The sequence below is a fragment of the Nicotiana tabacum genome, chromosome 24 (assembly GCF_000715075.1).
Source record: "Nicotiana tabacum cultivar K326 chromosome 24, ASM71507v2, whole genome shotgun sequence".
Taxonomy (NCBI): Eukaryota; Viridiplantae; Streptophyta; class Magnoliopsida; order Solanales; family Solanaceae; genus Nicotiana; species Nicotiana tabacum.
In genome coordinates, this window is record NC_134103.1 from 69,558,966 (window position 1) to 69,574,085 (window position 15,120).

General features: G+C 37.5%; 1 protein-coding gene across 1 annotated transcript; it reads right to left on the minus strand.

Moving 5' to 3' along the window:
- Positions 1-9,313: 9,313 nt before the first annotated feature.
- Positions 9,314-10,188, minus strand: LOC142178202 (uncharacterized). The gene is made up of 3 exons (XM_075247528.1): positions 10,065-10,188; positions 9,769-10,013; positions 9,314-9,688 (listed from the first exon to the last, which is right to left on the minus strand). The coding sequence occupies exons 1-3, from the start codon at positions 10,186-10,188 to the stop codon at positions 9,314-9,316; spliced, it is 744 nt and encodes a 247-aa protein (XP_075103629.1).
- Between the last annotated feature and the right edge of the window lie 4,932 nt (positions 10,189-15,120).

Sequence of the window (15,120 nt, forward strand, 5' to 3'; positions counted from 1 at the left end):
ATCCTCAGGCCATGGGATGGTGTCTGCCGGCTATGAGGATTATGCCTTCGGATTATGACGCCTTTGGACAAAGATAGCGATGTTTCAGCCCATGAAATGCAAAATATGATGTTTGGTCGTATGCGAAGATGAGACAAGATAAGGCTTAGTCTTGGGTAAGATGAGGGCAATGCTTAGCCCTGGGTGAGTAAAGGATAATGCTAGGTATTAGATGGCATAATGAAGATAGCATTTAATAGTGAGGAAAGGTAGTTCTTAGCCTTGTGGAATTAGGGAGGCAATGTTTAGCCTCATGCAGGAAGAGGAGACAATGCTTAGTCTCATGCAAGTAAGGGAAGCGGTGCTTAGCTTCATGCAGGAAAGGCAGTGCTTAGCCTTAAGCAATTAAGGAGGCAGGGCTTAGCCTCGTGCAAATAGGGAGGCATGGCTTAGCTTCATGCAAATAGGAGACAATGCTTAGTCTTTTGCAAAGGAAGGCGGTGCTTAGCCTTATGCGGTTAAGGAGGCAGGGCTTAGCTTCATGCAAAATAGGAGACAATGCTTAGTCTCGATGCAAAGAAAGGATACAATGCTTAGTCTCATGCAAGGAAAGGCAGTGCTTAGCCTTATGCAATTAGGGAGGCATGGCTTAGCCTCATGCAAAATAGGAGACAATGCTTAGTCTCATGCAAATAGGAGACAATGCTTAGTCTCATGCAAAGGAAGGCAATGCTTAGCCTTATGCAATTAGGGAGGCATGGCTTAGCCTCATGAAAAATAGGAGACAATGCTTAGTCTCGATGCAAGGAAAGGAGACAATGCTTAGTCTCGTGCAAGGAAAGGCAATGCTTAGCCTTATGCAATTAGGGAGGCAGGGCTTAGCCTCATGCAAAGAAAACGATGAGTGATAGTAGAGTGTTTCTTAGCTATAGATGCTTGGGATAGATAATCTGCTATCTTGAAAGTAGTGACCAGATGTGTCTGCAGATATTATTGTCTTACTGTGCATGCATCCAAAGAAAAATTGTGAGTTTTGTAGGGGAAGGTTGGTTCGCGCTTTTGTCTTATGCTTTGCATGTGCTCCTGTCTTGAGATCTTGCTTGAGTCACCCTGGATAACATCTGGGTGTTTATAGAAATAAAGTTTTTTCGAAAGAAATGCATGCATTTGATGAATGTAGTTATTTAAAATATAGTAGTATGAAATATCAACTAAGTTAAATGAACCAATGACTGTGATATATTTTAGAGACATTGCGACTTCCTTGCTCTAGAATTTTGAGGGTCCTCAAAATTCTGCCCCCAGTGTAAAAGCAATTCTTTGACTGTTCTGCGTATGACGAAATTGGCTGGACTTGCTTTAGAATTTTGAGGGTCCTCCTCAAAATTCTACCCCAGTTTCTGACCATGAAAAAAATAAAGATTTTATTAAGATGTGACTGAACCCACGGGGCTGCCTACGTATCCCCTCTTAAACGGGAATCAGGTCAAGTATAGTTCAGTTACATCAGATGAAGAAATGTAAATAATCTAAACATAGTATCTCTTGACTGCGTCTGAGTTGATAGGTTTTGGCCAAATTTCTCCGTCCATTTCTACAAGTATGAGTGCTCCTCTTATTAATACTCGATGAACCATGTAGGGACCTTGCCAATTGGGTGAAAAATTCCCTTTAGCTTCATCTTGATGCAGGAAAATTCGCTTTAGCACCAACTGCCCTGATGTGAATTGCCTTGGTCTGACCTTGAAAGCTCTTTCCATTCTGTTCTGGAAGAGTTGACCGTGACATACTGCATTCATTCTCTTTTCATCGATGAGGGCCAATTGTTCATAGCTGCTTTGTACTCATTCTGCGTCGCTGAGCTCATCTTCTTGTATGATTCTTAAAGAAGGGATCTCTACTTCGGCAAGAATAACCGCTTCAGTACCATAAACCAATAAGTAGGGAGTTGCCCCAGTTGATGTGCGAACCATGGTACGATACCCGAGCAGAGCAAATGGCAGCTTCTCGTGACATTGTTTGTAATTATCTACCATTTTCCTCAGTATCTTCTTGATGTTCTTGTTGTAGGCTTCTACAGCTCCGTTCATTTGCGGTCTGTATGCCGTGGAGTTCCTATGCTTGATCTTGAACGTTTCACACATGGATTTTATCAAATCGCTGTTTAAATTGGCGGCATTGTCAGTAATGATTGACTGAATCACTATCCTCATGTTGCGTTGTCTCATTACATGTCACAGTCGTAGGTTCATCGGGATAGGTAACAATAATGCTGAAAAGAAAAATGTAAAAATAATTATAAATACGAAAAGCAGTAATGCATTAAAAAAATCTTAAAAACGTCAACAAGTGCGTCTTGATGGCTCGAGCAATTATTTCAAAACAGAATACTGAAAAATTATCTCAAATGCTCAAAACTATTTTTTAAAATTAATTCATGCTAATTTGCCAGGCTACCCAGGAACTCGACGGGCCCGGGATGGTGCAGCGGTCCAGTTCTTGAGAAGATGCCTGTATGCACGAACCGACCTTTGGGAATGGGAATAATCAAATGAAAGAAAAAGCAAAAGGTAACCAAGTTAGTAAGGAATATTAAAAGAATGTTTGCGATATTAAAACATGTTTCACAAAGTCATCCAATAATTCGCGTCCTAATCTGGGGACCTCATTGTGTCCGAGGTAGGCCTAAGCGACACGTAGACTTGGAGAAAATTGATGCCAACATTTGCGTCATTTCATTAATGCCACAAATGTTTACGCAATAATGATCAACACGTTGGCATATTTTTCTCCAAGTAATGCACATAGTATGATAGCGTCCATTGGGATTGTGGAAATCCCGTCGGACTTTGGACGAGGTTCATCTTAGCGGGTTGTTACGTTAATAACACTTCAACCCGTACTAGGTTTAGCATGATGCATGTACATTTCAAGTTGGAGTAGGGTTTCTAGAATGGTCTAGACTGGTACTCCCAAGTGGACCACTTGAGAGGGAAAGGCACAGGACCGTCGATTGCACAGCTGATCGAATAGTCTACCGCAAATAAGCCTTTTCGATTTAAAAGGGTAATTTTCGGAAGAGCGCGGACACTCATCAAGTGCCGCTATGATGATAGTTGGCACGAGTGGAGTATGATGTGGAGCATGCTTTATGCAGCAATAATAACACGTTGTCAAGTATTTGCATGATATGTAAAAGCAGTAAATAATATAGCAAAGGTAAACATGGAAAGAATATAGAAGAAAGACAAAAGGAAGGAGTTAGTTTAGTTCATAAAAATATATGCGGGAATGTAATAAAGCAGGTAAGGAAGTAGGCATGATATAGCAATTTTGACAAGATAAAAGAGCGGTCATAGCAAGTAAAGATGAATAGGGGGAAGGGATGTGCTTGTCATAGCAGATTTAAACAAATAAAGGTGAGTAAGGGAAAGGATATGCATGTAACAAAGAAAGTAATCCACAAAAGCCAAGTTCATTATGGTAAGAGCCTAAGTGTAAATCCCCAGCAGAGTCACCATGCTGTCACGCCCCGTTTTTCTCGCGAAAAAGCGGGCTTCGACATTGTGACAACTCTTTTTTAGGATGGGAAATAGAGTGTTAAAAGAATAAGAGTCGTCACCTAATGAATTTTAAGGTGCGTTAGGGCACCTATTATGCAAATGACTCTATTTTACTAGTCAACGCCACCAAAGATCGGGTAAGGGCTCAAGTTACCTCAAAGAGAAGGTGTTAGGCACTCCTCGAGGTCCACAATTATGGGTCCCGGCCAAACTTAAGATTATGTGGATTATGATTAAGCTAGGTGATCAAATAAACAAAGGGAGTTTAGAAGTCACAAAACTTTATTACAACATGATTAATACAGATCTTAGTGCGAATATAGAGATACAACTATTTAGATCTAATAACAATATATAAAGAGGAAGGGGGTCCTAAGTTTTTTAGCCTAAAGGATCATCCCGTGCAACATAAATAATAATTCGTAACTCCCTCAATATGGGGTGTTACTCATATTATTCAACGGGCACAATCTATCATCTCCTGCTACCCGATTACTATGTTGAAGTTGTTACCTAAAGCGCACTAACTCAATTATAAGTCGTACCTTATGCGTGCACTACCCGTCCCATACCTATGGTCCAGGAGGTATTGGACCTCTATTTTGGGTGGTTCTAGACCTCACTTAGGCTGCTCATAAATGTTAAAACTAAGCGACATACAAAATACATTGGACTTCAAATATGGCAATTAAGGGCTTAAGTTTGCCTCCGCACTTAAGCAGTAAATGCACGCAAACACATATTCCAATTAGGAATCTGCAGAATCCTATAGACATGCTTTCTAGGCGATCAAGATATGCAAGTTAATTTCAGATGCAGGATACAGTTTAGAAATAAAATTATGCAGGTATGACGAGCTGGTTATTGATAGTTTTAAGTTACCAATCCTATATGTGTGATGCCTAAGTGGTCTACGCAGTTGGGTATAACAGAACCTGTTGGGGAGAGTCTCAGAATTATCCAGATTTTTCTAACAGTGTCGCTCAGGAACAATGTTTAAGTAGTCTAATATTAACCCAATTAATAAGCAATTATTTCCTATAGGAAGGATCTCTAACAGTTGATGATTAGAACTCGCTTTATTTATACTTAGTCTTATAAACAGGATTTCTAGTGATCAATGCGATACAATAACAAATGAAGTAATCAAAAATTCTATAGGCATAATTTCTAGTGAATAGCTGAAGCGAATTAAAGGAAAATTCATTGACATTTGTTCCTATATGTAGGTTTCTAGTATATTTGAAAGTAATCATGCAGATTGAAGGGGTGCTTACTCCCTATAGGCATGATATCTATAAACACGTAGCAGTAGACATAGCATTTGAACTCATGATTAATAGTAAATAAGTAATGTGTGTGTGTGCTCCTCCTAATGTCATGATCTCTACGGTGCTCATGTAATCGAACAACATATATAGCAAGCATATTACCAAGGCCTATAGGCATATTATCTACCCATTGCATGTAGATATTAAATTCTACCCATTCCCTTTTACTAACATCCCAATTGTTTATACAAGAGGTTATTACAGGCCCAATAATGAGTAAAAAAAGGTATAAATGTTACACAATAGTGAACATACCCACAGTAGGCCCAAATAAAATAACTAAATACCCAACCTTACTGGGCCTTCAACAAAGAGCCACGTTCAATACACGATCATGGGTCCATAGAAGAGCCCATACCAATTCAATGAGCCACAGCACCAAGTGTTGTACCACTGGGGAACAACCAATATAGAACACAATACATGATTGGAAAGTAGAGTATTAGAGATAACTTTGGAGGTTAAAGGAATGACTAGGACCAAACCCTAGTGTGTCAGAGTTCACAAGGGTCTCAATTGGACCCCGAGTAGTGTTCACACTGGGGAGGCCAATAATGGAACATAGATAGCCTTGGCTTTCAGCCGGTTAAGAATGGGAATTCAGAATATCAGAGTAGCAAGTAAGGAGAGTGGACATAAATCAAGTAATATACCAAATTGAGCATACAATACAACTGGTCAAGCAGTCCAGTAGATTCAGCAGGGTTTATATAGCAAAGTACCACATAGACAACCTCATTGCACTTAGAGAAAGAAAACAGGTTTGCATACATACATAGGTTGTCATGTATAGATGCATGAAGTTAAACTAGTTGAAACCTAAAGATCCAAACTAAGTTAAGTGCACATCCTAATGCCATGTTAATCAGTATTTAGACATCATGCGGGACTCACATTATGACAATCACTGAAAAGACAGGGTATCAAATGAACCAAAGGCATACTGGGGAGACATACTAGCATATAAGCAAGATCATAGTCGATAGAAAATGGTATTTATCTCTTAAAAATCAGAACTTCATGAAATATGTTTAAAGCAGACTTTAAAGCAGCATTCCATAGAGTTGGGACTAATACACAAATGGGCAATCCAGTATACACCGTACTTAGCACTAAAAGATTCATTCAAGTGGGGATGGTTTCCATAGAGTTGTAGTAGTATCCAAAGCAAGGTATGAAGAAATTCTATAACTAACACATATAGTCACAACAGTCAGATTCATATCAAAATAGGCATGCATTGAAGCTCAAAACTGAAACATCTTCAGATGCTAGAGGTACAAGACTAATTCCAGAAGAAAAAATAAAGAACCAACATAGAAATGCAGACCATAATGAAGAACACATACTAGCCTAACATAAACTGAGGACAGAGCAGTAAACTATCTCATGCATTCAACTATCATAGGATGACAAAGGAGTATTGAGCATTATCATAATAGTGTAATATCAGAGATTCACAACTAAATCATACTCATATAATTCAAATAAATATAGGTATGTAGAAGGAAAGAAAGAAAATTAACATTGCGAAGGTTTAAAATACTAACCAGTAGCAGAATCAAAAGATTCTTTTTTCAGACCATGAAAATGATGCAAAGTCCTATATTTTGTCATTGTGGAGTTGAAGCTAAGTTTTGCATCACTTGGAAGCCAACAAATCCTTTGCATTTCGATAAAATAACTCTGTCTATCATGACTCGAACATATGGAAAGAAATCTAGCTGATTTTTTTTGCCTCTTTAGGAAATTGAATCTGGTTACCTATTGTTCATTCCAAGTTTAGTGTTCGTTCTGATACAACCTTTTTAAAATTGATTTTTGATTAATTATGTGTAAAACATTTATGATAAAACATATAACCTAATAAAAATGGTATACCAACTAAAACCTCTCTCTATATAGCTTGAATCCTAAAATCTTTTTACACTTCTATTAATTGATTGTCCTTACAAAATCTTCCTAATCCCTTTTGGACTCTGAAAAGCGAACACGAGACGTTTTAGGTTAAATATTGGCGTAATGGCTTTCTTTTTGAAAGCCGATACATGAACTTTAAACTTTCCCGTTTGAACACTCGAACTCATGATTCCCTTAACTAATTAACACATTTGACTGTTGACCATGTCCATGTGGCGTCAGTTGGTCCTAATCAGCCTGCTGCGTGAGGAACATGATGCTTAGGAGCGTGAGAGCCCTCTTTCCAATGCCCAACGATCCAAAATAGTGTGTATTTAATTGGGTTCTTATTCATTCATTGTAAAATACATTATCCCTCCATTATATAGAATTTAAAGCTCCATTCCTTCATTTTTCTAAAATCTGAAGCTTTTTTTTCTTCTCCCAGACCGTGAAAATGATGCAAAGTCCTGTATTTTGTTATTGTGGAGTTAAAGCTAAGTTTTGCATCACTTGGAAGCCAACAAATCTAGGAAGAAGGTTTTATGGGTGTTCAAATTATGGTCGAAACAATTCTTGTATTTTTTAGGTGGTTTGACCCACCTCTTCCAGATCACTATAAACAAGTGATTTCAAGGCTGTTATCAAGAATTAGAGAGAGAGAGAGAGAGATAGAGAGAGAGAGATATCGACTACAGCGTATGAAGAGGGTGAAAATCATTGTAACTTTAGTTGTTGTATTAGTACTAATCATTGTAATTTCCTTCTTAGTCTAGTTAGCACTAATTAGTGTCTTTATAACCATGTGTACAATGATAATGACAAAATATATGATTATATTTTTGTGGAATACAAAGCAATGTTTTGACATACACAAGTTAGATATATATATAAACAACCAAGTTCAATTAGCCTTCTTGGTTGACAAAATTAGCTACTGAAAGTTGTCTAGTAGTAGAAACAGTTTAAACATTGTGACAAAATAAAATCCATAGTTAAACATCCATAGTTAACCTATAAATTAAGTTCTGCAACTAACGGACTTAAGCTATCACAAAAACAAACATTCAGCAGATCATTATAGTTGAGATTAGTTGATGTTTTGCTGAGATTGACTCAAGTTTGGACATGGAGACTAGCTTGGCTGAGATGAGGAATGGACTTGAGGCTGGCTAAGGCTTGCTTGAGTTTGTATTCTCCTCAACTGTTGTTGAAGTTGCCTTTGTGTTATAGCATTTCTTCCTTTCCACCTTAGTCCAGGTGCACTGTATCCAAGATCAATATTGGTCTGCCCAGCATTCACTATTTTTGTAGGAGCAGAAAGTACCCTATCTCTTGATCCATACTACATAGGAAGTCAAATTAACACCCAAACTACTAATAGCTAAATAAAAATTCAAATCCAAATCACATACCATTTCTATCATTTCTCCCCAATCACTAAACAAAATACCAAATCCAGTAGTTCTTGGTCTGCCACGAAGTCCAGTAGCTCTTAGCCTTTCTCTAACACTAGATAGAATATCCTCAGAAGTCCTTGATCTCATACTTCCAGTATCCTGATATAAGATAAAGTACTATCTAATAATTTAAAAATCATGGTCCTAATACAGCTTAACTAAAGTAAAAAATGAATACTTACAGTTGCACTTGCAAAAACTGATGGTTGAGTATTTCTGGTAGCAACAGTTCTAAATCCACTTGCATCCTGAGATATATGAATATTTCTGGTACCAGCAGTTCCAGAATCACTTACAGCAGCTGATGGTTGAGTTGTTCTTTGAGCAGCCTGAGATGGTTGATTTTTTTTTGGTACCAACAGTTCGAGAACCACTTGCAGCAGTTGTTCCTTGAGTGGCATTAGCATTTCTAGTACCTGCAGTTCCACATCCTTGTCCTTTCTAAAATTTTCAAAAAATAAAATGAGTTATAGAAACAACCAAAATACAAGTCACAATCAATACCAAAATGAATGCATTATCTGATCATTTAACAGGATAGGAAACCCCTTCTTGTTATGGCCTACTGTCTTACAATGAGAGCATATCATTGGTGTCCCCTTCCTTGATCTCTTACCAAACTTCTTTTTAGATTCATCTTGAGCTTTTTTTTCTATTTTTCTTAGGCCTACCAGGCATCTTAGTAATTACAGGAGGCTCAACAGTGGGATTCTGAGTTGATGACCACATCTCCATGTTGGTTACTGGCTGTATGTAACAACAGAAAGCCCCTTCGGATATGTTTCTTTCCTATACCAGTGAACAACATAGTCAGCAGGCTCAAATCTCTTTAAAAATATTGCAAATATTGCATGGGAGCATGGTATTCCTTTGAGCTGCTATGATCTGTATTGTGCATGTACATGTTGAAAAATTCAACAATATGTTTGTAAACCCCATGTTGTATCTCATACCCAGTGTCCCCATTCCATTTAAATTCATGCTTAACTGCATATTGAGATTGCACCTCTATGTACCTCATTGCCATAGGAGATACATAAGAAATCCATCTTGTTGCAAATTCTCTCATGAGAGTCATCCTCTACATCACCTTCACTCTAATCTCTTCTAACATGATTATGATAGACTTATGCCTAGCAAACAGGATCCAGCTGTTAAAAGTCTCACGCATGTTGTTCTTCACAGAATCACATTTCCTCCAATCTTTAAAGAATGATCTACACCAACATTGTTTGGGGTATCTCAGTAAATCCTCAATGGTCTTACTGTCACCCAATTCTGCTAACTCATCTATCTTAGCCTTCAGATATGCTTCAAATGAAGCCTTTGCACAGGCCCAGAACTTCTTCCTTCTTTCCTCACCTTTCCACTTTTGTTTCCAGTTGCTCCATATGTGTCTTGCACACATTCTGTGCTCAGCATTTGGCATCAACTCAGCCACAGATTGAACAAGTCCCTTAAGCAACAAAAAAAAGAGTTAGAATATTATAAACATATATCAAGTAATTACAGGAAGAATTGGGGTGAAATATATACCTTCTGCATATCAGAAATGATAGTCAACCCTTCACCTTGGGATTCTGTGAGCTGTAAATCATGCATCAAGCGCCTAAAAAACCATGACCATGTGTTCTTTGTGTCCTTTTCAATCATTGTCCAGGAAACAAGGTACATTTGGTTGTTACCATCTTTACCAATACATGATAGTAGCTCACCTTTACACACACCCTTCAAAAATGCTCCATCAAAGCCAATAACATTTCTACATCCTTTCAACCAACCTACTTTGCAAGCATATAGACAGATGTAGATCCCCACAAACACCTATTTGCCTCGTATTGTCACCTTTGAAGTCTTCACAACAATAGTGCTGTCAGGATTTGTAGACCTCAACATGTCAGCATAATCATATATTCTAGCAAACTCCTGCTTGTAATCACCCAGATACTTACCCATGGCTTGATGTTTAGCCCTGACACATATGGATTTTCCCACATACACACCATACTATATCCAAATCAAATCCTGCAACTTCCTAAGCTTTATATCAGGTTGGTTGTATTAGCCATCTTATTTCTGGTTGCTCTGAAACATTTATGAACAGGATAGTAGCTGCTGACAATAAAATACCATGTGTGTCCCTCCAAGCTTCCCAAAATATGTCATCTGCATCTTGTTGAATTCACACATTTTGCCCTAACCCTATGTTGCTCATTAGGCTTCAACTTAATTTGAACTCTTCTTTGTACAGCATAATCTTGCAAGGTAGTTCTGAACTGTTTAACACTTTCAAAAACCATTTCCAACTGGAAACAAATTTTTTTGGAAGCAGGATCAAAGTATACCCTGCTGTTGTATCTTCTTGGTTGAGGGTTATGCACCCCATATTCTTCAACTACTTCATCATTTTTATCCTCATTACCTGGATCTGAACTGTCCATATATTGCTCATCCCCTCCTAACTTTCCAACATATTTGGAACCTATATACTTATACATATCTTAAAAACCAGGGTCTATTATAGCTCCACTAGGTATCCCATCCGTACTAACTTCACTAGATCTTAATGTACTACTCTTTTTATTTACTTTAGCCTGTCTAGCAGCAACAACTTCAGGTTCTAGGTCACTTGTCTCTCCAATAATATCCTCATCAGCACCATATAATGACTCATTTGTATCATCATCATCATCAGAAATAGCCTCATAATCACCATCATCACTCTTAGTACTTCCCTCATCACCCTCAGCATCACCCTCAGAATCAGTTGCTAAATGAAAGTTGTAGAACTCACCTTCATCTTCACTAGACTCTTCTGTATCCTCTTCTATATCAGCAGCCCTCTCTTTATCCTTCCCATGAGTGTTATCGCACCTATTTATATCATTGTTAGGTGAGTGTGTTGCCCTAGCATTAACATCACTTATTTTCCCATGTGGCATTTCATTAAAGCCACATGGTTAAACATCAGTGGGGTCCACATTTATACCATCACTACTCAACATTTCATCTAGGTCCAAATCAACACATGGTGTATTAATTATGTGAATAAATACACATTAATAAAATCTCCATCTTTATGGTCTTTACACAAAGCTAACACATCAACAACCTTTTTGGTTAATTTTACATGCATATTTATCTACTGTTAAGTACCCCATATCCTTAGCCCACTCATTAAATGAATTATATGCAATTCATCAATGTCAGCCTGAAGAACAACTGGCCAAATTTGTCCATTTACATACCTCATAAATGGGCCAGCCACTAACCACCCTAGATGATGAAACTGTAATTTCACATAGACAGCCATTAAAACCTATAAAAAAAGAGGCCAAGTCAGATATACTTTAACCCTAATTAGCCATAAACTTTATCAAAGTAGGAGACAAGAATATTTTGATATGCAAAAAAGCCCTAATTTTTTAACCCTAAATGCCAAATCAATCATGAAAAAGACAACCTCCATAAAGTAAAGTGAATATTCGACTGTTTTCCCCAAAAACCTAATATAAAATCCTAAATAACAACAAATAATTGGTGCAAGCAGACAAAAAATAGCGTTGAATATCACACATTACCCATATTATTTCATAAGAAATTAGATGACAAAAGAGAAAACGACATCAAAAGAGACAAAATCCCTAAAGTAAAGTGAAGATTCGATTGTTTTCCCCAAAATCCCTAATTTAAAATCCCATATAACAAATAATTTATGCATCCAGATAAAATATAGCTGACTATCATATAATATTTCATAAGAAAATATATGACAAGAGAAAACAATATCAAAAGAGACGAACTAACCTTCAAATCCTATAACGTGACTGGAATCGAAAGCACAGACCAAACGAAGCTCGATCAGAACGAGATTAATAGATAATAAACGAAAACAATATAATGGGTGAGTGATGATGATCGATTTTGGAAGGGCGTGACTGGTTTTTCAGGCCATTACTAACCTAGGTTTACAAGGGGAGGGTTTGGTTAGAGAGAGGAAAATGACGAAATTAGCGTTCTTAGGTCAGTCTACTGAATAGGGGGGGGGCAATCAGTTGTGTTTTGTTTTCGCACCATTGACGTGTAACAAATTCATTGGCATTTGCTGATTGGATGGACACGTTTGTGTATGTGTAATACACGCAAGTAAGCTCAAGGGTCAGCTGTATTTATTAGTTAAGGGAATCATGAGTACGAGTGTTCAAATGGGATAGTTTAAAGTTCATGTATCGTCTTTTAAAATCCCTACAAGTTTAAGTAGCCAGGAAGCCATTACGCCTTAAATATTTGATGCCTCCTTATTTGTAGACTCAGAATACAGAAAGAACAAATAAAGAGGGGTGAGAAAAGCTATTGAGATATTCACAACAGAGCAGCACAACACAACAGAATCTTATATAATTATATATATGGACCTGAATGAAGATTTAGTCGTGGAGATCATCTCCCACTTGCCTTTGAAGTTTGCAGTTCGATGTAAAGTTCTAAGCAAGAATTTTAATACTAGTATTTCTGATCCTAAATTTTCTCAAACGTGGTTGTTCCAACATGAAAAGATCATCTCTATACTCATCTATTCATCGGACAGAGTATCCAAGAACTTTCATAAAATTTCCATAAACTCTATCCTGGCCAATCATTATGAGACGACTTTACCTGTTCAGGTTGAGGTTTTAGCCTCATGCAAGGGCCTACTTCTCCTTAACTTTTATCAAGTTAGGAGTTTCTGTATTTTCAATCCTATAACTGGGGCACACCAATTGATTCGACACCCAAAGACCAAAAAATATAAGCATACAATTGGTGATACATGCCTTTTTGTTGACTATCCTACTTCAGATCAATATAAGTTGGCAAAAGTTGGGAAACTGGATAAAGAAGAAGGGTATGAATTTTAGGTATTTTCATCGGAGGGTTCAGGCGGCATGTGGCATGAATTCCAATCAAGAATGAAGTTGGGCAATACTTTCAGTTATTTGGTTGCCGGTAGTAGACCTGTTTACGTGCATGATTCCTTGCATTGGCTCACATGTGACTGTCGTATTCTTACCTTTGATACAAAGAGAAAAGAGGCTATAATTCTTAACTTCTCTGACTTCATCAACCGTATTCATGATTTAATTTACAATAAATGGTTAGGGGTGGCGCATGATTTACTTACCCTTATTTGCACCTTTGATAAATTTATAGTCATTGCTGCTTATTGTTATAACTCTGTATTGCTGTAATAAACAATTAAACTTTCTGGAAAAATAAAACAAAAAATTAGTAATACTTGTTTAACGAAATAGATTCTGGAAAACAAAAAACAGTATAGGAACAAATCGAGCCCACTGAATACACAGTGTGTCCTTAAAAAAATTATTCCCCTCAAGTACCCGAGGTGCTAGAATATATCCTCTCAGGATAGAACGATTTAACTCACCAGTGTATTGGTACCAAAAACTCTGATGAACTGCGAACCACTCAATGGTCGTAAAACACACTAGAAAATATTGTGCAGAAGAAGAAGAAGAAGCTCTAAAAATTTCGTAAGGAAAGATTCTGGGATTCAAACTCTATTTATAGAGTTGCTGGCACTGTTTCTGAAAAGGTTTGCAACCTTTTAGAAACAGCTATGGCTGTTGGAAAAGGGGTGTTTGAAATATTACGGGAAAATATATTTAAAATAATCCGGGAAAGAAAACGGGCCTGATCGAACCGGGTAGCGGGTCATGGGTTATTTCGGATTGAATTTTTCGTTAATTATTTAATTAATTAATTAAATAATTGAAAGGAATTTTGTCCAAAAAGATTAATCAATCAATTGATCTTTGACCAAATCCAAATCCAAATCCGAAGCCGAAGCCGAAGCCGAAGCTGAAGCCGAGCCGAGCGAGCGACGACGACGACTGCGCGAGGCTTGCCTTTTTCTTAACTCTTTAAGAGCTAGAAGAAGAGTAATTATATATATACCCATCAAAAGCCTTTTCTTCCTCCGATATGGGACAATGTCCCTTTCCCAAGGGAAACTCAAATATTTCATTTTCCCTCCATTTCTTATTCACCCTCTTTAAGCTACACAAGCTTAAAATCCCAACAATCCCCCACATGAATGGGGAATGGCTATAAAATAAAGGAATGCACGGACGCGTGTGTGTTTTACATGCAAGAATTAATTGCATCTGGATAAGTAGGTTTCCCTTTGAACTTTTCGTAGTGAACTTATATCAGATATACTCGGTCAATCGGTAGATTTGATATCTTTGAACTGTCGAGCTTTGTTATATACCTAGACAACATAAGTCACACAATCAATCCTTAACCATCTATGGTTCTCACGGTTGTGTTCGTTTCAGCCATGAACACCTCTTGGTTTCATGAGTGCTTAGAGAATGGGCCTTTACTTTCATTCCCCTTGAAGCGGCTTACACTTCACACTCACATAGGTGATTTCTAAACGTGTAATCCTATAGACACACTATCTGGTCATATCCTGCCAGACATAGCAAATCATTAAAAAAACCTTTAAGTTTTGTTGACTCATCAAAAAACCTTAATGCTTTACCTCGATTTCTGAACATTGTCTTTATCACGAGAATGGGTTGAGTTATTTGACAATATTGAACCGTCATTCATAACTTTGTTTGATCTCTTTGAACTTAGCTCGTGGGATCTCCAGTCGGCTAGGTAGAGTTACCGTCATGATGACTTGTCCTAGACTTTAACCCCATTCCCTTTGATGATCTTTCAACTGCCTCTCTAGATAGGCCTTTTGTAAGTGGATCCGACACGTTATCTCTTGACTTTATGTAGTCAATTATGATAACACCACTAGAGAGTAGTTGTCTAACGATATTGTGTCTCCGTCGTATATGACGGGATTTTCTGTTATACATAATGCTCCCT